Here is a 26,400-nt window from a genome sequence, read left to right as displayed (position 1 = left end):
ATTTCCTTTCAATTTAATCAACTTCGGAGGCGACCCCCCTATGGGCTGGGGCTGCAGCTCATGTCGCCCATTGGGTCGACGCAGCCCAGCTGCTCTAACCGAGAGGCATTTGTTCTTATTAAAACAGAAAATACATGTCTGCGGGTGAAGAGTTTCAGCTCTTGTTGTTTCCAACAGGGACGGCATGTCAGCCAAGGTAGCTGGAGGAATTTCCTTCCCGATCGGGTCGTGCAAAAGACGGATGTCTGACTTTCAGCACAACGTGTCCATTCTTTGCACTTTCCTTTTTCCCGTTTCTTTTTTCAGTGTTCCGGGTTTTTGACCTTTACTTTCTTTAATGTGTGCTATGGCTCTCTCTCGCTCCCTCTTATTTTTGCCTCTCTGTTACTCCTTCAACAGCCTTAATAAATGCTTATTTCCTTATCTTTGGAATAACAGAAATATCTCTCCAGCTGCTCTGCTCTCCCTCTCTCTTTTTCTCTCTCTCGGTCCCTCTCGGCCTCTCTCTCTCGCTGCTTCTCCCATGCGCTTCATTGATTCAACATGTCAGCGTGGCTGGAGGGGAGGGATGTCTGCCATTACCAACATAAACAACACTTAGGGTTACGTAACCCAAGCCTGTATGTCCATACAGTGCAGGGGGAGCTTATGTTCATGTTTCAGCTGACCGGTAATGTAATCCCCCTCCATCCCAAAGTAGAGCAAAAAGACAAAGGTAAAAGTAAGTTAAATAGTAGTGTTTGACTCTGCAAAAAATTAACAACTGAGTTGTTAGCAACTAGAGGTTACCTTGTGCTACCTAAACAAAATAATTAGTATTTGGCCTTTCACTTGTAATGTGATTATATGAGACATCTTTGACTCATTGAAGTAAATACAAGGGTGTGACGGTAAGTATTAGTTTCAGTAGCAGGTTTACAGTTTTATACCACTATAAATGAAGAACTGGACTCCTTTTTGAAAATCACAAATGTATGACACATAAAAATCAGACATACAGTGGAAAGTAAGACCTCCGAAATTAAAATGTATGACAGTTTATTGAACTTAAAGGTCTAATATGTAATATTACAAACTGAATTTAAGACATTTTAAGACTTTTTTTTAAAGGACCCAGTTATCCGTCAATGGGTTTTTTTTAAGTTTTTTTTTTTAACCTATTTTCTTGGGCTGGTCCCTCAGCTCTGGGGCAGAAGCTAAACTCCTTCTTCCAGTGTGACAAACCCCCAGGAACAGCAGGGTCCTCAGGGACATTGTTCTCAGACTCATTGAAACCTTAGCGAAGCAGCCACACCTGTTAACCAGGCCGGGATCAGATAGTCCTTTTATTGGTCAATTGATCGATTTTATTTATCCGTGCCATTACTCTGTTGCTTCCCGGCCCTGCTATAGTGTAACATCAAAATCATAAGCTTTACAATCAGGTTTCATTTAGCTCACCCATGGGAAGGAATGGTCATCATAACCCTTTGTACCCCAGACAACCACTGGTGTCCACCGGAATAACCACCAGAGTAATCACGTGAACTGCCCGGAAAACTACAAAAGAGCTCAGAAACACAGTAAGAAAAAAGGGTTTGTTTCTAAATAAAAGCCTCGATAGGAAGAACTACAACTCACCAAGCGAGGTCTATACAAAGGTCTGTCTGCACTCTCTTCCCTTCTAAACGCCACCACAATGGCTGAGGCTCGTCCAACGCCCCTTATTCCATGTGTAATACCATTACCATTACCGTTACCAACGCCACCGCTACCTTTTGCATGGCCAGTGAACATTTCCATGCTTTTCAGACAGCTGCTTGTCGGAATAAGACACACCGATGCTTGGAATTGCAGTAGCATTGTTGAATATGTTACTTTCATTGTTACCATTATTATTTTATTTATTATTTCATTATCATTATTATTTCATTTGTTTTATTATAATTGCTATTTTATTTATCATTTTATTCATTGTATTTTATTTGAATATTCACTCATCAGGTTTTGGTAGCTCCACCCCTTTTGTGACACCTTTCCCATCCGTGGTATCCCTCCCTCACCTCTGCCTCTTTCCTGCAGTGTGTACACGGAAAGAGGCAGTTGTCCGTCTTCTGTAGCTCTGCCATTTTATTTACCCCTGTAATTCATTTATTTATCCTTCCCCAATCTGTCTTATATGTAATATGTTATATGTCATATATCTTATATGGGTGTAATTCTTATAGAGGAGCTAATGTGGAGGAACGAGCAATGTTTCCTGACGGAGTTTTTATTTATTTGTTCTACTGACAACAGAATACACGGTCGGCGACCACAAGAGAGAGAAATTGTCCGACTCTTTGAATACCCAACGCACACTCGCACCGGTCACCCTTGGAAGTTTGGAATCAATCTTTGCAGTCTTTACAACCGCTTCACAATGTGTATCACCGTGGTTTGGTCACATGGTCATTTTGTCTCCCAAAATATGTACGTATGATTAACTCTGTGGGGAGGGGCTGTTAGTGAACTGGTGAAGAGTTCATGGTGTTTACCAATGAGAATACTGGTCCCTCTACAGTATATACTCCAAACTGACAACGTGTCAATGTGGGAGCATCACTGCCAAAGCGTATTAAGTCTTACAGTACATGCATAACATAAGTCATATTGTTATACACATCGTGGTTGCTAGAAAGTGTGTATCAAGTTTTTTGCTTTTTTTTAATCCTTCTTTACACATGTTTTCATAGTTTGAAATGGGTATTGTGTACTTCATAGTACACTGTGTCTAAGTTTTGTGCGTATTGCTGGGGTTGCGTAGTTGAGTGAGTGGGGGTTGTGTACGAGTGTGGTATCCCACACTTCCTCGTACACAACCCCTTTTCTAATGACTGTTGAAGTCTTCTTTGGGTTAATCTCCCCATCATTTTGGATGTGTGGGGATTTGCAACAAACCGTTCAGCAGGCTGTCACAAATAGGCATAAATAAACACATTTGAACGCATAATTATTTCCATCGGGAGGAGATTATGGTAAAGTGGCACATGCGACAGGCCTCCCCGACCGCTGGTCGTAATTCTGTGGGTTTGTAGGAGTTTGGGTTTGCCACGGCAATCAGAGATAATTATGGGATGTTGAGATTGTTATTGGCTGCAACGTGTAAACATATGTGCGTGTACAGTGCGTAAAGCTAAAATTCTCCCATGCCAACACACATTCTAAGGGACAGTCATGTGTGGAAATGCACGCAGACACACACTGTTACACAGCTATATTGTCTCTAGAATTCTAGGATATAATACAATAGAATACAATAACTTAATTTTTCCTAAGGAACTTGATGCATAGTACCATGTTTGTGTTCCTTTTTCTTTACTAAGCTCACACACGTCAGCACAAAGCAGTTCAGGAAACCTTCACCATGGTCTTACTGTCTCACTCATCAAGATCATGATCACCCATGATTTTAGGGATGTGGTGGCAGATCCGTTGGGCATTGTTGTGCAGCCCATGAAGCTCCTTTGATGGTCCTTTGGCTTGCCTAGTTGACAGAAGCTTAGAAATATTTACAACCGGAAAATCCTTTTAAGCAGCACATATTATCCCCAGTTTTAGATGTCTCCTGGAAGTAGAGCAAAAGTATTGAAACAAAAGAGAACTTTTGTTTTTCTGGTACACTTCCTTCTCTATTGCATCACGCTGTCGCCATTATTTATATTCAAATAGCATCCTGACATTCCCCTCAAAGAGTCCAGAGGAATCTCTCTCTTTCCTGAAGAATGTGCCTTGAGCAGACCTTGCTCCAATAAGCATTTTGGAATCATTTCAGGTTCAGTTTTTTTTTTTCTTATCTATGATTGATGGAGAAAGTCTGCTGCATGGTCACTGGTGTTTCCACAGAAAAACTAAGTTCACAGCCCCATGATGGACTGAAGCAATTACCGTCCAACACCGTTTGAGTCCCGTGTCTGATACAGAGACGTTTACAGTAACGGTGGGAATCGCAGCAAAACTCACGATACAATACTATTACAATACTGCTACTATACAATTGCCCACGATAATGATGGTATCACGATACCTGGATTTGCGATACTCTATACATTGCTAGACAATTCATCTATAATACATTTAGATGTCTGTGTAACTGAAGAAGAAAAAATATCCCTAAAAAGGCAAAAAGCAGGAATTATGTATTTATTCATTATATTGTGGTGTCAGTTTCACAGAATTTCACAACTGAGAAGAAGCAATGTACAACAAAAAAGATGTCCAATGTAAAATTAAAATCCTAAAATATATAAAATTGTCAATGCTCGATTGTTAAATTAAAGCTTAAAGCAATATGAGGCACACATGGTACTTCTTACTTTAAACATGGTAGTGAATGAAAAAATATGATAAGATCCGCCCCCAATGACTAAATTTAATTCCAATAAGTAACCAGTATCATTTTACATTTTTCACGTTTATAACAAACCAAATAACATAAAAAACGGGTCAGAATTAAGCAAGTTACAGTCGACTTTGTAGAGAAGTCTGCATCTCTTAATACACAGTGTATTTGTTTACTAGCGGATCTTGACCGACCCAACATGGCGGACGCACAGACGCGTAGTGGTGACATTCAGCAGCGGCCAAGGAGGTATCTATGTTTCTATATCTATGGTCCCTCCTCTAGCTGCCGCTGTATCCACAGCTCATTCATGACGATGTTGTAAAGTAGCAGCAACACACCGCAACATACCATAAACCAATCATTGCCCTTCAGAGTAAAACACAGCACGCATCTGTCTTGCATCCGTCTTGTCTATCTTGTTTTTTCTTCTTTGCCAGTAGTAAAACTGTATTTTCGTTACGATGGTTAAATTCTACAATTGATCTGCAGTTCACATGGGTGCCGAACCAGGGTGGGTGATCCGTACGGATCATCTACGTTCCGTTATAGTACTAGTTTAGAGCGCCACCTTGTTTTAATAAAAATATTGATATTTGATACAACATATTCCAATATCAATATTTTGTCCTAACCCTAGTTTTCAGTGCATGTGCTGCCAAGAGGATTTCAGGCCAAAGGGTATAAACTATATTGTTGTTGAGCACTCGTCACGCTGGTGTATGTGATCAGATTTTACAGCAAACTGCATAGGATCCTGGGAAAATGATTGTTAAATAGATTACACAAACCTTGACCTTTAAATGGGCAAACAGCTGCCTTAAGTTTTGCAGTTCTGGTCGGTGATGCAGCAGCTGTTCCAAAGCGACTATAGACCCAAACCTCACTGGTTAGAGAGTCAGCTTTGTCTTTTCAAGGAATCATGTCATACATTTTAGTCAAAATAATCAAGACAAAAACACGGATTACCTCATCAGTTCCCTACAGAGTAGAGGGAGAGTGGAGGTAGAGTAGGTCTAGAGTGGAGGAAGAGTAGTGGGAAATGGGGGTAGGTAGGGGAAGAGTAGAGTGGAGGTTCAGTAGAGGGAAGTAGAGGAAGGATAGAGGTAGAGCAGAGAGAGGTTGAGGTAGAGTCAAGGGAGGTGGAGGTAGAGTAGATGTAGAGTAGAGGGAGGTCAGTCGAGGTAGGTATAGAATAGAGGAAGAGTAGATGTAGGTTCAGTAGAGGTTGACCAGAGAGAGGTAGAGGTGGTTTAGAGGGAGGTGGAGCGGAGGGAGCTAGAGTAGAGGTGGAGTGGAGGTAGAGTAGGTCTAGAGTGGAGGACGAGTAGCGAGAGATCCCCCATCTCCCGCTACTCTTCCTCCTAGGTAGGGGCAGAGTAGAGTAGAGGAGGAGGAAGGATAGGTAGGTAGGGGCAGAGTAGAGTAGAGGAGGAGGAAGATAGAGGTAGAGCAGAGGGAGGCAGAGTAGAGGTAGAGTAGATGGAGGTGGAGGTAGTGGAGAGTCGATGTAGAGTAGAGAGAGGCAAGTGGGGGTAGAGTAGAGGGGGAGATGTATTTTCTACTTTGAATGCAGCCACATTAGATATTTCACTGTCGACGGATAGAGGAGCTGAAAAAAATGTTGTATTATTTCATTTTTACTATTAGTTCATGAAAGTTAAAACTGCCTTTTCCTACGGTTTGAATGCTGAGATTCAGGACAGAAGGGTTCTGTTTGGTGTTGAAGTTTAGAGTGTTATGTTTACTGCTTTACTGCAGGATAATAATGAATGGCTCCCCGGGAGATAATAAAGACTCATCGCTTCTCTTCTCTGCACTACACTCTCAGTCTACTAATGGGAAGTAATAGAAAAAGGAACGTATGAACTCTTGATTATCTGAAACAACAAGCTTTAAAAAACTGTACCGTCAATTGTATCAAGTGAGTAAAAACTGTCTGACGCATGACTGTGTCGTACAAGCGTAATTAAATCAAAGTGTACCCTCACGGACCCCACAAGGAGCTTTTACGCTTTTCATGTTCTTACGCACAATTAAAGGTCCCTGTTTGCAACGACATGCATGAAACTCTCTCTCTCACACACAGACACACCCAAACAGACACATTGTCTTCACACTCAATGAAGCCCATGTGTTGGCCATATTGACCTACATCACACAGGACACACCAAACACACCACTACACCCCCATTAACACACACACACACACACACACACACACACACACACACACACACACACACACACACACACACACACACACACACACACACACACACACACACACACACACACACACACACAAACCTTTTGCTCAGCAGCCTAGTTTGCTTTGGTTGGACAATGAAGCTAGCTGGAAATGGCACTAAACCAAACACACACACACACACACACACACACACACACACACACACACACACACACACACACACACGCACACACACACGCACACGCACACACACACACGGCATGCAACTTTTCTTTGCATGTTTGAGGCTAATGTCTTAAAGAAAAGATATTGGGGTATTCCACAAATTGTCATGGAATATGGCCATTGTGTTATGGATATGACATTGCATGTGTGTTATTGTGTGTGGGATAAGCGTGTGCATGTGTGTGGTAGGTGTGTGCACGTGTGTGTGTGTGTGTGTGTGTGTGTGTGTGTGTGTGTGTGTGGTCCCTTACTAGCCTCGCAACCACCAGCAGATGTTAGTGTGACCACCACATGGGTGGTAGATGTTATTTCCATCTTCAGTGTGTGTGTGTGTGTGTGTGTGTGTGTGTGTGTGTGTGTGTGTGTGTGTGTGTGACCACTAAAACGATGGCAGAGGTATTGTGACTACTGCCTATCCAGTTAAACAGAACACTGCTAACATTTCTGTCTCTCCCCCTCTTCTCTCTTATTCCCTGTTTTTCTGACACACACACCTACACACATACACAGAAAACAGGCCTTTAGGTAGACAACTTGGCACCGCAGCAACTTAACTAACGTCACCAACAGCAGCAGAAGCAAAGAGGGAAAAAACATGCTGCAGAGATTTTATTTTTCTCCTCTTTCTCATGTTTTCTCCCCTGTCGTCGTCCTGTCTCAGTCTCTGAGAGAGCAGAGGCTGCGGGAGAGGATGACAGAATGTTTTCTCAATTCAGTCACACACACACACACACACACACACACACACACACACACACACACACACACACACACACACACACACACACACACACACACACACACACACACACACGCACACGCACACGCACACGCCAGTGGTCAGGAATCATGGCGCCTTGGGCAAAAGTGTCCTCCTTGAGCCCCCTTACCCAGTTTCCACCCGTCACCATCTGTGAAACCCAGTGGCATTGTTAGGAGTTGCCGATCAGGGCTTCAGCCCCGATTGCTTTATGAATATCCCCCCATCTAAAATAGCCCTGCGGAGGCGGCTCTGCGTCCCGATCGCTCCCTTTCTGACAGTACAAACTGTGCCCAAGGTGTGCCAGAGCTGGTATGCCAGCTATGGTGCGCCCGCGGCCCGATGGTTCAGACTGAGCCCACAGCGCGCCAGCAATGGGGCGCCCATGTTCGGTGCACCAAAACGGTGTAGGCAGTTTGCCAAGAGCGGCAAAATGGCCTGAGCCTGCTTGGGCTAAGCCCCCGATGTCTTTGCATCCTAGCAACACCCCTGGTGAAACCTGTCCATTGCGGCCCAATATCCTGGTCCATACACTGGACTGGGCTTCTCTTCTGGCCACCTGGCTGTCAGACCAGCGATCGATGGTGACCGAACTTCTCCCATGAAACTTCTCCCATGTCACCCCCTTCTTCTTCCTTCCAGGCTCTTCGCTGTGCTTCTTATCTCTCCTCGTGTCAAATTTAAGGACGCATGTGTCGATCCGTCTTTCGGCTAAAATTGAAGACCCATCTCTTCAGGTTACACCTGCACCCTACCTGCGCCAGCCTCTACACCTCCTGAGGATCCTCACCTATTTACACTCAATAAAGACTTTGACTCCACCAATGTTAAGCCAGCTTCAACTTTCAGATCCGATACTACGACCAGAAGTGACTTTTCTTTCAAAATTAGAACAGGGCATAAAACGTAAATAAGCTACTATAATAAAAGTAAATAAGCTACGTTTATAAAATAATGACAATATTAATTTCAACACTTGGATGTCACCATCTTCACTTCACTCTGACTCATGGAAAAATGGTAAATGTCCAGCTGAGCAAACTACTCTCTGTTGTACTGGAAAAAACAAGCTCTCCCATTTTCCCCAACAGTATTTTGTGACATGAGCTAGGTACAGTTCATCCTACGGCCACAAGGGGGGGGGGGATCTGTTGGAAAGCATTTTCAGATTCAGTGTAAAGCCTAAAGCTTTACTTGTTCCTTTTGAAGACTGTGGTTGTAAATCGCTTTGGACAAAAACATCTGCTTGATGATGAAATTGCAATATAAAGAAATTGAGGAAAAAAAAAAAAAAAAAAAAAAAAGCAATTATATCAATTACAAATTGTACAATCAGCTGAAAAATACCTAACTCTAGAATACAGGAGTCATCCTGGGCCCCCTCTGAGCAAGGGCCTGGGAAAACAACCAAACCAAACACACCCAAAGATACACTAAATGCAATCATGGAAAATGTCCCAAAATGTAAAAAAGAAAAACAGGTGCAGAGACAGACAGCGTGTGAAACAGGAAAAACAGTCTCAAGGAGCCTCAACCGAAAGACAACACAGACAAGAAGGACAAGATGGACAAGAAAGACGAGAGGTTAGCGGCCCTAGGAGCCCCCATCACAAGTTCTCCGTTCCTCCTGCCAGGGACGGCGTACGCCAGCCAAGCTCACGCCCCCGCCAACACAGAATGGAGCCTTTCTTTCCTCTTTCCTCCCGGCCTTGTCCAGGTGCAAACTGTCCCAAACTTCGACACCCCGGGCGCAAAACGTTTTTCTTTTTTTCGCTGTCTGCGTTCAGCGGACACTGATTGTCCACTGACACTGACTGTCTCCGATTGTCTTTTATCTAAAATGAACAGCGTGCTCTCCTAGACCTCTCCCAAACCACAGCTCATATCGTACTATCACGTCATTTGTTATATTGACGCTTTGACCTGCATGGAAACAAATGTTACTATTACTAATTACTTTTTTTTAACAGCAGCAGTGATGCTTTATATCAGAAGTTTAAGTCGCAGCATCAAAACGACTGGTACTACTATAGCACCTGCAATATTGATATCAATGGACAATACTATTATGAAATATTTTTATTAGTAACTCTAGTTCTAATAGTAGAAGTAATGGAAAAGGTAGTAACAGTGGTAATAGTGGTAATGGCAGAACCACTAGTTATTCAGATGGTTGTAGTAGCAGAAGTATAACATTATGTAACTGTGACTCAGTCTGCACATGCTATTTGTTCTTATTGAAGTATTTAAAATGTAAACGCATTTACAGTGTGTAGGCGTAGGGGTCGTAGTCGGCGGCCAAGATAACTTGTGTGCGCTGTATACGCTACTTGTCCGAGTTCTCACCTTGTCTGTTGCATCGTGGGAAAAACCACCCATTAACGAGCAGAATACGGAGTGCCGTTTGAGAAGAAGTAAAAAAAAAAATGAAATAAAAATACTGCAAGCGAGTAAAGGGAGCTGGCTGGCTCAGGCCTTTCTCACACACACACACACACACACACACACTTAAGTTGAACACATTTAGTTCTGGGAACCTTCGGGCATTTGACGGGACGTGTCGTCATGCCCTCACCCCCATAAATATCAAACTAAATGTCAGCGACAGGGCTGGAAGTGCCCCCGCTGCCGACGAAGGCCGTCCGTCCGTCCCTATTTGTTCTGCCAGAGCTGCTCTGGCCTCTGGTGCTCCCAGCGTCACCGTCAACACCGTGATCCAGGCTGATTGGGGTGTCACCTTTTGTGCCCCGGTGCAAAGTCCGCCCCCCACCCAGTACGCACAGAGGACTACAATAAAACTTTTTTTTTTACATTTTCCCTATAAACAAGTCTTCAGACAGCAGCCAATTAGCCGGCGGATTCCACAGTCGGTCGGTCACAAACAAAGAGGAGTACAAAGTGTATTCCAGATGTCAGTTCAACTTTCATCTTCATTGCACGCACGTTAGCTGTGGTTACGTGGGGCAAAGTTTTGAAACAATCTGGACGGGAAACACTGCGGTAGCGAAAAAGCCAACAGAGTGAAACAAAGGGTGACTTTTTATTATTGTCATAGACTTTGGGTCATGTTTTGGGTTAAGAAGACGTCTAAAGGTCTAGGCCGAAAAGTGGCTCGCTTTGGCTTTAACAGTAAAGCTGAGTACGTTTTCTGCCATCATTTCAACACATTTCAAGAAAGACTGGTTCACTTTTATTAACATTTTGGTAGTTTAGGTCGTAATAAAAAAAAAAAGACAACGACAAAGACTTCTTGTGCCACCTAGTGTTTAAAGCAGGGGTAGAACTCAACAGGTTGTGTGTACGTTGAAGCCTTATTCACAGGAACACTTGACACAATATGGACAAGAAGATAATGACATACATACATATACATACATACGACATACATACACATGTTCAGATCTATCTTTTTATATGACCGCTTTTAATAAAAGAGTAAAAAATGTGCCTGCAATACTTGAGTTTCTTGACATTGAAAAACACAAAGCGAGAAATTCCACAGAATTCTATGTAAGCAATAGCAATATATATATATATATATATACTGTACACTGTATATTGTAAATGATTATACCTTTACTTTATCTATTGATAGATACATTTTATCATTGTATGCATATTTATTATCATCATTCATTCATTCATTCATTCTGCACAGCAATATTCAACAATTATATTTATTTTTATACCTAGAGTCAGCAACCATACCGCCGCCTAAACTGTGCTTTATACCTTTAATTTACCTTGTGCACAGATATACTACTGTATATTTAGTATATCGTTATAGATTGATACGGTTTATTTGTCTATATGTCTGAGAGATGCTGTGGAGTTTTTCATCTAACAACAATCCAACAAATATCATTTTCAAAAGCTCTGCTCTGCTTCGCCTCATCCACAGCAACAATTTGGGAATGTCCGAGCACATAAAAAAAACAAACGTGTTTTTGAGCAACTGTGTTCTATCTGGGCGTCTTGTTCTGGATGAGGCCAAACGTCAGAACTCTTCCTGGAAGCTTTGAGTCAAAAGCCAAGAGGTTCATGAGTCATGAGTCCATGAAGGGCCATGAAGGCGGAAGCACTACAGAGGACGGGTCCGTAATGAATGGAAACCTGGCTCCGTCTGCCACTGATGGAGCCAGGTCGGGCGCTAAAACACCAGAGCCATTCACCAGCCACCGTAACATCAGGTCCCGGACATATGCCTGGACAATTGACCGTTTTGTGCACATTTTACATCTCTATATGGATCTTTGGATAACAATACTGGACTAATATTGACTAATCTGATGAATTAGGCAATGTGATGCTTGTGATGCATTGTAGAGGCAATCCAAATAGAGTAGTTACAATTAATATCTTGTGAGTCATGGTTAAATCTAAACTTGAAGTTATTTTTTTTATGAAATTATAAATGTGTGACCAAGGTCTTGAGAATGAATTTGGCACTCAAGTATCGACTGGGTGTTGCCGTCGCCGGTTTTTCTCTCTGTGGGAGGGAAAATTCATGAACTGTGTATGAATTCCCCCTCATCTCCTTCATCCTGTTCATTGGGATTTTTTTCATATACAGTGGCATATTAGAACCTTAATTTTGATTAACTATTGAAAGCGAGGGGTCTTCCTAGCTCTTTGGGAGGGCCGGAGTTCCAGAAAGATTTATAGTGCAGTGAAAACAATCAAGTAGTTACCCATACAAAGCATTTAATGGTGTCGTTTATTTTGTCCACATTCCATATAGAAATAAAATAAATGAAAAAAATTAAAATAAAATATAAATAAGTGGAAAATTCAATAAACACAATGCATTTTTTTTTCTATAATTTTCTTACTTGTTTTTGTTGTTTTAGGGGGCTATGGCAAAATGTACCACAAATATTGATCAGGTGCAAAGATGGTAGAGCTTGGGCTGCGTGGTGTGAGACTGCGGCCCCTGGTGGCAGATACTCGCTACGGTATGGTAATGGAGATGAGTTGGTAATGAGATGATAAATATGTTCATATGTCGTTTATGGACAGCATTTAAGAAACAAATGTTTTTGGAGTATTTTACTTTTTTCTGGTTTTAAAGGCATACATCTCACATTGCAATAGCAATTCCAATAAAGCTAAAACTAAAAATAGTTAACAGGACAACACTGATGCAACTTAGACAAAACTGTTTTGGACTAATATTTATGTTAACCAAACACACCATGGGTCCTCCTTTGATTGACTTTTGCATTTATCAGTAGGCCAATCACCTTAAATGTGAGCGGTCTCAAAATGCCGATGCCAATTCCCTTTCCGTTTTCTATGACAGGATTCTAGAAATGGGCTCCCTGCCCATCTGACCCTTTGCTTTACATGTCAGAGGAATGAAAGAGCATAATTAAAGATAAACTCTTGCTATCTGACGCCTAACCGGATATGAATCAAATGTCTTATACTTTTCTGTTGCTATCTACAGACAAATTACATTATTCTGTTTCCTGTCAACGGGTTACGGTAAAACCCAAATCCGAGACGGATCCAATCTTGCTGAAAAGCCTGGAAATTGTAATCCAAATGTAGCCAATCGATTGATTGAAAACAACTTTATTACAGCGAGGGATAATCAGATGAATCCAAAAGAAAGGGTTTTGTTTTTTTTTGCTGCATTTGTCTTTTTAACCCCTTTCGAGGGAGTAGTTATCCCAGACAGATCCAGACCTTTACTGTGCTTCCTTTGGAGTTTGAACGTTCAACTAACTTTTGTATGAACCTGTACCTTGTGTGTAAACAGCTACAAACATGTATGACTGCTAATAAACTAAAACCTACATAGAGTAGAGGACAGAATCCCAGACGATTGTGTGAAAGACACGTAGGGAAGACGCTTTAAGACCAGAGCATATTTAAGCTGGAGAAGCAGTATCTCCGATGAATAACTGACTAAAACGACCCAAGAGATTTAATCCCAAACCCAATAGCACCAGCAGAGTCTTGTACCTTTACAGCCAGAATTATTTGATATTCCTTTGAGCTGTGCAGCTAATGTAAGGTTTGTGATTAAAACTGATGAAATACTGAGGAAAAGAAAATACCTACATTTCCAACCCATTTGACTGAAGCACCTATTATTACAATTCAAGAGCCTTTTGATGTAGTACAGAAAAAAAACAGGATAATTGGAATAATTAAGTCGTGTAGATCGTAATATTTCATCCAATTTTTGGGAAAGAGAAAAAAAAAAAAATAGAATGCATTTCAATGGGCAGATTGAATTGCTTCCATTATAGACTTTGACACAGACACAAAAACAACAGGGTGGAAAGGTAAGGGGCGATGGAAGATGATAAAACTATATTTCAGATCGTTTTCCAGTAAGAATGGATGGCCAGTGAAACCCCGCCCCCCTCATTAATTAAAACTGGGCTGTTGGTCGAGAACACACATTAGCGCTGCTTTAACAATGCCATCCAGTGTTGCTTATACAATGTCTTTGCCCCCTCCCCCCGTGGTTTTGAGTTCAACCGGCCAGGCGTGCAGGACGGCCGTGTGCCGTGGCTTTGCGGTGCAATGTCAATGCACGGTCCAGCAAAGCGTGTTCCCGACGATGCGTTGTATTCTCGGAGGATTGTGACCAGCTCGCCGCCCGATGCTCTATGCTTACATGAAGTCGTCTGAATCGTAGCCCCCCTACAAAAAATAAAATGTATAATAATAATAAATAATAATAATAATAATAATAATAATAATAATAATAAAATAACAAGAGTACTGGATACAATAAGTCAAGTTCTTTCTGTTTATTTTAGTGCTGTCAAACAATTAAAATAAAATTGTGATTAATCGCATGTTATTTGTGCAATTAATCACAATTAATAAAAAAATAAAATAAAAAGATTTACCCGAATTTGATTTTCAGATTTTTTTTTTTTTAACATAAATATATAATATTATAATTTTGCCACTGAGCTGCGGACCCCAGATTGGGAACCCCCTTGGATATAAAACTAAGCATGTGTAACATGAATCCTTTCATATTTAAACGTTTGTTTAAATTGTGAGTGGTTAAAAAGTATTGTAGGCAAAGAGTTATTGTACTTTGAAGATTGTGTTGTGTAACTTTGTAGGCGGATCCTAACATGTGCTATATAATGTCAACTGAACAGTATTATTTCTGTAATAAGTGAGGTTGTAATCACGTCATGAGAAACTAAGTTAAGACTGCTGAAATTCAGTCTGAATGAGACTTCTTCCAGGTCCCAGACAGGTTTACCATGTTGCTGAATTCCAGCGAGATCACACTTCACATCACACACACAAATCCGATGCACACGGGTGTTCCAGAGCTTCCTTCAACAGAGCATATTGCAGTTTCCCGCTAAACATACATTAAGGCCAGAATGGCAAAAAGGAGAAAAGGAAAATGGCGTTCTTACTTCATTCGTGGTCATGTTGTCACTTTTCATGAGGGAGGAATAATTCCTGCAGCAGGGAAAAATGGAGTGTTCAATGTAATAAAATGTCTAGATGTGTACTCACTACACTTATACTAGGACTGTAACCTTGAAGCTTTACAAAAATACAATTTGATTCTGAAGAAAGCAGTTTGATATTTGGCAATATCAGAAAACCAATGCCTAAGATTGATGCACAATCTAGTTCAACAACAGACTCAAACAACAGAAATAAGGATGGAAGTACAATTTCATTTTTAAGTCATGTTCAATGTGATCTTAATTAATTGAAATATGATAGTCTTAATCTCATTGTGTATCATTTATGTTAGTATATACTGAATATTATAATCTTGTTTACTATTGTAAGTGTCTATTTCCAACAATGCTGGATTCAATTGACATTTTCCTGGCATAATCTATGTCGTAAAAGTGATTCTGGAAAGATTTTATTACATTACGATTTGAATAACAAAACAAGGGGGAATATCTCAGGTTTTCAATTATCAAGTGTTTTTCCAAGCACCTTTAGCATGAAAGGGGCTATTTTAGAGGGTATTCTGTTTAATTTTCTGAGGATGAAATTCAAGCACTTCAAGGACCTACCTGAGCTCCTCCATCTCCACTTTCCTCTTCATCTCATCCTTCTCCCGCTTCTTCTGGTCCTGGAGCTGGGCCTTCTTCTCATTCCGCTCCTCCCGGTCCCGTGACTCCTTCTCGGCCGCCAGGTCCGGGCAGCGCTCATTCTTGGTCTTCTCCACCCGGTTGACAATCTCATTGATCTTCTTCTCCACCAACACAACTTTCACCTGTTATAAAAAACAAACAAACAAAAAAAAACACTTTAATGGTCTGCTCCAACAATTATCCAGAGTTGGTGGAATGACGTGATCCTGCGCGGGTATCTGGAGGGTCAACAGGCAGTCCAAAAGCTGCAGGAAGTAGTTAATCACTTAGTTTAGAGGCAAGTTTTACTTGGGTGCCGAAAGTAAAAGCCTGCCTCAAAAAGATTTCTGAGCCGTGACAAATCACTATCCTCCTGACAGTGCCACGCAGGACTTAAAAGCAACAATGTCAGTATTTAAAGCCAAAGTCTCTTCCACCAGACCGTAAATACTCAGAAAAAGTCTCAAACTAAAAAAAAAAGACTACATTTGAACAGGTATACCTTCTGCCTAGTATGAACACATTATTTAAGTAAAGGAGAGACAGAACTGGCATCCATTGGTGTGCCTTAGAACAGTGTTTCTCTAAATAATCCCATGGTACACCACGATCCTGTCAACCGCTAAAAACGTCAGAAACATGTGGAGCTGTGCTTACTATTATGGCCTACTGATGTGATGGCAGTGTGATGAGAGACTCGGAATTGATTCATCTGTTGCGAACCAATATTTTAATTTACTCGAAGGTCAGGGGAAAACTCTGGCAAATGAGTGGGCAAAATAATTACTGAGGATTCAATTAAATATCTATTAATTATCATCATCCAAAAAAAAACAACAAAAAAAAAAAAACAGGTATTTGGCACAATTCATATCAAATGTGACAAATTTATTATCCGGCCAAATAAATAATTTTGACAGAATTAACTGATTCTTGGGAGAATTCCATTCACAACTCAGAGCAGGTCGTAAAATCGCAGTCTTGCAATTTTCATCTTGCAGCACAAGCACTAAGTTCCATTCTTAAACCCCCCCCCCCCCCCCCACAGCACATCCAGCAAGGCTATCAACCTCCTTCTGTCGATGAAAGCCAATATGCCCCACGTCCATGTCCCCGGTCTTCTTCAGGTTGGCCCACGGCGTGTACACCACGTTGATGTTGTTCATCTTACAGCCTGAAAGCAGGAGACACAGGATACAGGACGAAAAACAGTTCAAGGGTGTGTATCACTGATTCTGTCGCTTTGCGGAGTCACTTGATATGATTTTACCGGGCGGCATTTTACCTTGGATGCTGTTGTTTTTCACCAGCTGGGCACAGTCGATCAGTACCTCCTTAGGAATGTCGTCTATGGTGAGACCCTACCAAAGACAGATAAGCACATCAGCCGTTGGTGGGGAAAGAGGGGCTTCAATGCCAAAAACTAAGAAAGAAAATTGGGTATAATATAGTATCAACATGAATGAACAAGTATCATCATAAATAATTCATCATTAAGTTTAAATGGATGTGCCTCGTCACCTTTGGCATTCGCAAGTAAACGTGGGCCGATGACAGTTTATCCACGTGAAACCTGAAGGCAGAAGAATAAACGTTTATGTTCAAGTCAATGGGGGTTTATTCAACGTCAACAAAACACATTATTCAACTCGTGCACACAAATTATTAAGTGTTTGTGTGTTTTTCAATTTGTGCTGTAGCATAATGCATTAGCTAAAATAGATAGATAGATAGATAGATAGATAGATAGATAGATAATGAACCTGATAATGATTTATATTAAATATAAACCTATACATTAGAAAAAAAATAATTTCAAATGTTCAATTTTTAAAAAGATAAACAAGAAAAAAAGTACATAGTATATGCTACGAATCGCTCACCAGATATCTTCAGGCCACCCATACTTGATTAAATCCTCATCTGTTTAAGGAACAAAATACATTTGAGATATTGAGATTGGCATCTATATTTAACACGTGTAAATGAAACAAGGTAAATGGTCATGTAAATCAGAGCAAAGCCTGGAAAAAAAACCCAATACAAAAAGGTTAAAAATGATAAATACGTGACACTCAAATGGCACCGTATTCATGGGGGGGACACGAAAAAAACCAATGTCAATTTACTCTCGTATTTGTCCTTCCCCATGTAGATGGTGTAGGGAGGATCCACCACTGAAACAAGACGAAAACATTCATTTATTACAATCGTAAATATTATGCTGTAATATCCGCGCAGGGGTAACAACCAGTTCACGGTCTCTCGGCTGCCAACTGAACACCCCTCAACCGTCGAGCACGGAAGAGCGTGATCTGCCGGAGTGACTTACCGGCACTTGTGAAATAAAACACCATGTTGACCGAGACGAAGTTTACTTTTGGGCCAGGGAGGGAGGGAGGGAGGGCCGGCGTTGAGCGTCCTTCCCTTCCGTTCAAACGCACTAGCTGCCTGGGGGTCACAAGGCAGCAGGATCCCTTCTACTTTCTCCGGGCGCCGCTCACTCGCCTCTTTTATTTTCGCGTGGGTGGTTCAAAAAAAAAAAAAAAAAAAAAAAGAGAGAGAGAGAGCGAGAAAGTCGACCCCGGAAGTCGTTCTTCGCCGTAGACGTCACCGGCGACGACGTGTTTCCGCCGCGCTCGGGTCGCCCGGTGACGCGCGACTTTCCAGAGTGCGCGCTGTTCAAAACCAGCGGCGGCTTCTCGCGGCGGCGGCAGCAGCAGCAGCAGCGCCAAACAGACACGGTCGACTTTCATTCCCCCCCACCGATACGGCGACAACGATATAAAACACTGGCAAACTTTAAATGAATTCACTTCTCCTCGTTTTTGGTTTTGTTTCCCCCCCGCATGTAGAAGACGTTTTTACTTGTCCGGTGTCGCCTCGGTACGGCGCACGACGGTGCCAGCTGAGCCTGCTCCCCGGCAGCTAAAGCTAACCCAAGCCGCTGCACATTTAATCCAGCTCGTCTATGTGTTTAGTTCCTTTCGGGCCGAAAACGCTTTAGTTCCTTCGACGTAATTGGTAAGTATTGGTTCCTTTTTTTAATTTTTATTTTTTTTACGGCTCACTCGTGTTACTTTGGGGTTGTTGTGAAGTCAATAAATGCCGGTCATCCCGCCAATTAGCGCGCGCGCCACTCAGTGTGACGCTTAAATGTGTTTTTTTGGGGTTTTTTTGTGTGTGTGGTTGAATTTCGTCAAATCAATCAAAATGGTGAAACTCCCTGTAAGTTAACAACCATATCACCCTGGCCGTTATCGTTTTCCACCGGGCATTACTGAAGTCCTGTATATTATCCGTATTATATATTGTCAGTCAGGCTGTTTTCTTTGTAATGGGGATAGAAATGTCTTCCTTCTCCAACACTACTAACCCTACTATAAGCAGCATTCCGATGTGTGTCTGTGCACTGGGTGATGATCGTATAGGAACCCCTACGAGATCCATTTTCTTGAGTTTTATGCCATCACTCCCTTCACCTGAGTCAATATCTCTACATTCTGCAATCTTGTTGCATTACAGCCGCTGGTGTTGTGTTGTGCGTGCAGGTGGGTCGCGTCGCAATGATGCCTCAAGCCGCTCAGAAGAGGAAGGGCTCCTCCCTCGACCTGGACAGGTGAGCGATCATTCTTATTTTTAATGAAGAGTCATTCTCTTTTGCTCAGTTTTCGCAGCTTTAAACATCACTTTGTTTTGTGATTTTGTCGGTAGGTATCCAGTAAGGTAAGGTATCCAGTTGCATACATAGGGCACTGTTGTGTTTATTTCCATATTTATTTTTCAAACCCCTAAAGCAGGCTTCATATTGAATGCGTCATCGTAACACACACACACACACACACACACACACAGATGAACTGCGTCTGGGTTTTGCATCGCAAAATAATGTCAGGGAGAACGGGATTACTTGTATTTCCAATACAACAGCAATTAGCAGCTGGAAATGTACTATGCCAAATGAACGCAAATTTAAAACTACCTTTATGTAGTGTTTGCCGAGTGTGAACAAAATAATGAAATACACACAATTCACTTAAGTAAAAATGAATATGGTGACATTCAACATTAATGTTAATAACATCATTATTTAGAAATACCTGACTTATTTACTTTGTTTTAAGCCCAGTTTCAATAAACAAAACAAGAACAAGAAAAAAACTTGACCAACGTTACTTCAAGTCTTACTGACGGAAACATGTCGCATGAGTTGAGAAATTTGAACCCATCCCAGAGTCTTGATCAGACACGGAAATTCTGCACTGCAGTGTGTCAAATCTTATCAAGTGCAGAACTCCCTGTACTCTCCGTAGGGATGAATGGACTTCCGGTTTGTTCTTGTTGCTTGTTGTATTTGGTGTGAAGCAGGCTACTTACACTCTTAACCTGTTCCAGTTGTCCAGCTAAGAGGGGGGTGACGGGGGAGGCTTCCCCTCTGAAGACGAGGTTGCCCAGGGTGTCCCAACAGCCCCAGGTATCCCCCCGTAAAAGTTACTCCCCCCACAAGCCGGCCGTGGTGACCAGCTGCTTCTACGGAAAGCGCAAGCCTCTCTACCTCACCCCGCTGGAAAGGAAGATACTTAAGGAGTCCAAGCCTGTTTCTCCCTCTCTTCCTCCTCCGCCTCCCAAGACCAAGCTGGCAAAAAAGAAGAGGGGGAAGGCAAGGGCAGGCTCCAAGCCAAGAAGGACGAGGACAATCTCTAATCATGGGCTTAAGATGGCCATGAAGAGCTTCATTGCCCCTCCTATGAAGATCCGCCTGGGAATTGTCAGCGCCAGGTTTGTTCCTTCTTCAATATTGTGTGTGTGCGTGTGCGTGTGCGTGCCTTTGGAAATGTAACTATGCCTTGAAAATAGCCTCTTTTGTGCTGAAGTGCTTGAAAAGTCCTTGGAAAAAAACCGTGATCATTGAAAACCTGTGATATTTCCCCTGGTTTTGGCATTTAAATGGTAACTTATGGAAACAAAAATGTGAATCGCTTTCACAACATACTAGATTATACTAGGAAGTGTACGTTTAATACTGCCTGACATTCAAAGGTCCTTGAAAATGGTGGAGGAAAAAAAAAAGTCATTGAATTTTGTTTTGTAATACCAGAATGAACCTGCATTTAAAACATCATATTATGCAAAATTGAAGGTCATATTTTCTCACCATTTATGAAAGGTATCTCAGTTTCTTGGAAATACTATCAGGTGCAACTGAAAGACTGTCATAATCTATTTACCTCCAAACCTTATTTGTAGTTTTGAAGACATTGTCCTTTTTCTGTTTGTACTTGACAGCTTACCCACCAAACCCCCGTCGGTCCAGTCCACTGAGCCCAAAAAAGGAATGGCCATCACCTTCAGCGACGTGAAGCCTAAGCCCAAGCTCTTTGTGGGGGCCGCTTTCTTCTGTACACGGAAGAAGCCTTCCTCCGTATACAAGAAGTCGGTCCTGAGGTCTTTGGCCAAGCCGGCTGTGGCCTCGGGGAAAGTGAAAGTCGCCCCTTCGGAGCTTGCCAAGGAGGAGCCCCGGGGGAAAGCCCTGGCACTGGCACACGCCCCTTCCACAACAAAGCCACAGCGGAAAGAACCAGAGACGGTAAGGAGATTCTTCTCTGAGGAGAACTTCTGGAACCTATAAAACCAAGCCCGTGTTTCAGCTCTACAGCCATTCCCAAAGTTTCATAACATTGACGTCAAGATGAACCATGAGGTCATGAATTCATTTTATATATTTGTTCCCTTTTACTGTTGGCAGAGTGCTGCTCGGCCAGAGAGTGAAGACGCCTGCGGTCCCGTAGCGGAGCAGGTCAGGCAGAAGTACAACTCTCTGGACTGGGAAGACATTGATCCAAGTCAACCGGGAACTCCACAGCCTCCAAGGTGCTTAAGATATAGCAGGAGACAAGCTTTTCTGGTTGGAGCTTCGTTGCGGCCTTTTGTCGGCAATTAAAACGGATCGTGATTAATGAGGCCTGGAGGATCACTACATTATATACTAGCTAGTTTATCCTACTATCATGTCTTGACTAGATTTTAATCTGAATGTTTGATAAGAAAATATTAAATATTACTCTGTCTGAGATATTTGAGGGACTTGAAAAGTTATGGTTTCGGTCTGAAATCATATTTTTATATTTTATATTACCGTATTCTTCAATGCAATGAACTTTGTCCCTTCCTCTCCTCAGTTCTAGTGAGCGGATGCTTGCAGAGAAGTTTGGACTGACCAAGGAGCTGAAGGTCCGCCTGGTCATGACCCCCATAACCAGTCCTGCCTCTACAGCCTCTGGCCTCCGCTCTCAGGTGTGTGGTTTTTTTTTTGTTGTTGTTTTTTTTGTAATTATGCACTGTCCATGTGTTTGGCAAAGAGGAATGAAGAAAATATGGCTGTTATTCTGATTCAGGGGAGAATTTATCGAACGAATCATCGTACAGTGAATCAACTGAAAACAATGTCTGATTGGGTTCCGATTTTATGGTGTGACTATTTATCATCAATCTGTACTGTGAGAGAAAAATGCATACGATCAACTATCGAAATGAGGACAAAGGCACCTGTAGAAGTGGGGTTTTAAAACATTGTCTCTGTTTTCCCAGGAGCCCCCCAGAATTTATATAAAGATAAATGTTCTTTCTCTCTACAATGTCAATTCTAAGCCTGAGCCTAAGTCTGAGCCTGGAGGTGCATTGTAAGGGATTGTAATCTGTGTCTGCCGGGTCAAGTTTACAAGTTCCTGTGAATTCACTGTCTGAGGGTGGCATCCAGGGAGACAGTTGAGGGGGACAGACTTGTAAATGACTTCTGAACCAAGCCACACCCTCTGTTATTTCTGTTCATCAGAAATAACATCAGACTGGTCAGAACACTGCTTTGGAGCAGTACTGAACCTTTCTCTTTATTCTGCAGAATAAATATCTTGAATATTCTCAGTTTTTGTTTTCTTGTACCGGGCAGATTAACCTCACATATCATTGCAGAAGAATTTCTTCCACAGTACCCAATGAGCTTAATGATCCAAATAAAGTATAGGGAGTCATTTACTTATTTGGGGGGTGGGGGGTATATTAGGCAGATCAATATGGGCCTAATTCAATTTGTTCTTTCAGGTTCCCTTATTCTTAGGGCAATATGCTGGTCCTTTAAAGCTGTCATAACTTTCTAGGTTGATGTATGAGTTCTATCCTGTTTTAGTCTGATACAAATAAGTCTATCGTGTAAATCCAACCGTCAGTTTTGGAGTGTTGCAAATTGTAATAGAAGTGAACGGTGGATTCATTCAGCTCCAAATGCATTCCAAATAATCCAAAGGGTACTGCACTTGCACATTTATTTTCACTGTAAACTTCCTTTGCCTAATTTGCTATTTGTGTCATTAGGACGACTCGCTGACAGATGAAGGCCCCGAGCCCATCTGCGATATGAGTGCACCTCCAGCCTCCAGCTCAATCAAAGGTATGCTCTGTCTCTGTCTCTCTGTCTCTCTCTCTACCTTTTTTTTGTGGGGTTTTTTTAAGTCTTCCCTCAGAACAGTTTGCCTTTGTCTCAGTCCTGTTTTTTTGGTCAACAGAATCTCGGGTTGTTTATTCCATCTTTGACTCTTCCGCAAAGAAGTGAGTTTATTCAGATATTTCATACATGTTAAAATAACCGGTCAGTCTTATTCCATCTGTTTATCATTTAGCCTCCAGGCCAGTTTTGACCAATGATCGTCTTGTAGGTTACAAAAGAAGAAGCCTGCTCTGAATCCCCCGGCGTCCTGCAGCACCTCCCCTGGCCCGGTGGCGCCACTGCAGCCCTCCGTCTCCTCAGCCTCCAAGGAGCGCAGCCTGCGCCGGAGGGAGAAGCAGGACGACGACCAGCTCATTATTGTAATATCTATAAGATCAATAATCATAATAATATGTAGTTGTTTTGTAGGCTTTACACTAACTTTACTTACAAGACACCTAATATTGTAATATTGACTTTTTTTCTATACAAACAACAAGGCTTCTACAAAAGGGGTTCTGAAATTACAACAGACCAACAGAGTTTCACGATATACTCTATCAAACTTTAATGTTGAACTATTTTAATGTTTGCTTTGACGACCACCAGGACGCCGGCCAGAAGCAGTTTGGGGCGATCACCTGCGGCTCCTGCGGGATGGTGTACAGCGCCGACAGCCCTGAGGACAACTTCCAGCATGCCCAGTTCCACCAGCGCTTCCTCAACAGCATCAAATTTGTGGTACGCTGCATCTGCGTGACCGAATAAACCAAGTAATGGGTTTATATAAAAGAAACCCAGAATGTAACATCTGGGCTACGTGGAAAATGTCACATATGAACAAAATAATTAAACCTTAACTTATGTATATGCATGAACTGAATCAAAGTATAAACTGCCTTTTGACTTGATTCATAGTTCTGTATGAGAGGCAGGAAGTCATGAAATTAGAACAATTGTTGATATGTGTAATGTCTAAATAGGCTATATGTTGATAAAGTACAGTGAAAGCCCAGAATTACACTGTTAGGAATGCACATTTACCAGTGTCAACCAAACATGACCTCATTGCTCTGAGTTTCATGTTTTATTTTAGGAACTTGTGACATATGACATTTCATCTCATATCTGCTGGTGTTTAGAGGAAGCAGTGAATAAATCTATCAGTGAAGATGATATTCTTTGTGTTGTTTTGCAGGGCTGGAAGAAAGAGAGGGTGGTGGGTCAGTTCTGGGACGGGAAGATTGTCCTCATTCTGCCAGGCGATCCCAAATATGCTATCAAAAAGGTTTGGAATGGATTCAATCAAAATAAGTCAAATGGATTTATTAAAAAAAAAAAAATCGATCATTTTGCTGTGTGTGATCAATGGAAATACAGGACTGTTTGTTGGAAACGAGGGGTTGGCAACTTATTTGGAATCCCAAATATGTACAAGGATGTAATCTATACTTTTAGTCCCACAGTATTAATGTTTTCTTTCTAAAAACCAACCTTTTCATAGTAAAAATAATAATTAAGCATCTATTGGTTGCTGTTATTCCCAGTATATTTCATTAAAAGCTTCTGTATATTGAAGTTATTTAATTCATGTCTAATTTGTTGGAATTTGTTTACAAAGACTGAAGAAATGTCTGTGTTGTCTGCATCAGGCGGAGGAGGTGCGTCGTGTGGCGGACAGTGAACTGGGATTCCAGCAGGTGGCGCTCAGCTGTCCACAGCAGGCCAAGACCTACCTGTTCATCAACAGGGAGCACATGGTGGTGGGCTGCCTGATTGCTGAACACATACAGCAGGTAGGCTAGAACATGCACCCCCCCCCCCCCCCTACCCAATACTGATCATCACTTCTCATAATAACGCTATCAATATTCAAACTTCTGGGTTCAATGAATCATTTTCATTTATAACTCAAGGTTTTTAACAATAAGATAGCATTAAACAAAATTGAAAATGTAATGTTTGGCATTATAGTATGCCTTAACATGGAAGCCCAGGTAGTGGTAATGATATTTAACAATGGTAATTGATGCAGCATCAATTACCATTGTTAAATATCATTACTAGTCTGTTTGTAATGCTGTAGTTCAGTTATATTTTGACCTCTCAATTGCAGTAGATCACTGTGTTGATAGTATTTCAATGTATCTTAATATGCCTAACTTTGATGGGTAGAAATCAAGATGCACTTATTGCCAGGGTGTGGTGAGTCAGAAGAATGTCAGTGTTTCAAAATGGCACTCAGAAGGAGCCGGGTAACGGAGAATGAACTGCAAATTCACCCAAAAATATCTGAGCACTACCACTTTGTTCAGTTGTGCCTTTGCTCACCTTGATCGAGTTTCTCTCAATTCTAGCTGTTCCTGCTGGACCTCTGTAATGTTCTTCCAGGTCCTACATCTGTTGTATTTTGCCACTCACTCTAAACCCCGCCCTCCCGACCAGGCGTACCCCGTGCTGGCGCAGCCCGAGCAGCCAAAGGACATGAGACGCGAGGACTTCATGGAGCACCACCGAGCCTGGTGCTGCTCCACCATCCCAGTGAAAGCCCTGTGCGGGGTCAGCCGTGTCTGGGTCTTCAGCCTGGCCCGCAGGAGAAGTATCGCCACCCGCCTGCTGGACACAGTCAGGTGCGGCCCAAGAATCGTTTCTTTAAATCATCTGTAGAAGTCATGGTTGTCTCTACCAGCTCCTTTTTGATTTTCCTCTTCATTCTGTCCCCCGCCCAGGAGCTCCTTCATGTACGGTAGCCACCTCACCAAGGAGGAAATCGCCTTCTCTGACCCTACGCCGGAGGGCAAGCTGTTCGCCACCAAGTACTGCCACACTCCCACCTTCCTCGTCTACAACTTCATCTCGTGATTTGGGGGAAACGCACCGTTACCCCATGTTGACCGTGAAGTTCTCAGCGTCTGCACCAGCTTGAGTCTTGTTGAGCCCAACATTCAGCTACTAAATCCTTCCTATTGCAAGTTCTCTTCTGGGAAAGCTTTGAGACATCCCTAATTGCAAACGAGAAAGTGTTTGCCTATTAATACGTGCATCTTAATGCTACTTTCAGTGCAGGTGTGTTTGTTTAAAGAAGGTCCTCCATTAGAAATGTCTTAATGTTCTTTTGGCGCCGTGAAGCCTGCTGCATCCTGCTGCATCCTGCTGCATCCTGCGTTTGGAGTTCTTTAAGGAAAAGTTACTTGCGTCATGTTTTGCGTGGACACTTTCGATCTGAATGAATCTGTTGACATGAAAGGTTTGATACTATCAGTGGACTCGTCA

The 26,400-nt window shown here is 42.1% G+C and overlaps 2 protein-coding genes across 2 annotated transcripts; one reads left to right on the top strand and one right to left on the bottom strand.

The window, feature by feature from the left end:
- Positions 1–12,253: 12,253 nt before the first annotated feature.
- ccdc25 (coiled-coil domain containing 25) lies at positions 12,254–18,183 on the bottom strand. The gene is made up of 9 exons (XM_079996680.1): positions 17,980–18,183; positions 17,777–17,824; positions 17,531–17,570; positions 17,169–17,220; positions 16,933–17,008; positions 16,718–16,821; positions 15,588–15,790; positions 14,964–15,009; positions 12,254–14,217 (listed from the first exon to the last, which is right to left on the bottom strand). The coding sequence occupies exons 1-9, from the start codon at positions 18,002–18,004 to the stop codon at positions 14,188–14,190; spliced, it is 624 nt and encodes a 207-aa protein (XP_079852806.1). The 5' UTR covers positions 18,005–18,183; the 3' UTR covers positions 12,254–14,187.
- Positions 18,184–19,191: 1,008 nt separating this feature from the next.
- On the top strand, positions 19,192–26,381 carry esco2 (establishment of sister chromatid cohesion N-acetyltransferase 2). The gene is made up of 13 exons (XM_080024466.1): positions 19,192–19,266; positions 20,043–20,426; positions 20,934–21,234; positions 21,394–21,518; positions 21,827–21,941; positions 23,016–23,091; positions 23,207–23,249; positions 23,357–23,507; positions 23,737–23,868; positions 24,326–24,415; positions 24,780–24,923; positions 25,573–25,757; positions 25,857–26,381. Exons 1-13 carry the CDS (start codon positions 19,214–19,216, stop codon positions 25,987–25,989), a joined length of 1,932 nt encoding a protein of 643 aa, XP_079880592.1. The 5' UTR covers positions 19,192–19,213; the 3' UTR covers positions 25,990–26,381.
- Positions 26,382–26,400: the final 19 nt, after the last annotated feature.

This window comes from Zeus faber (genome assembly GCF_960531495.2).
Source record: "Zeus faber genome assembly, chromosome: 2".
NCBI classification, from domain to species: domain Eukaryota; kingdom Metazoa; phylum Chordata; class Actinopteri; order Zeiformes; family Zeidae; genus Zeus; species Zeus faber.
This window is presented reverse-complemented; position numbering and strand designations above follow the sequence as displayed.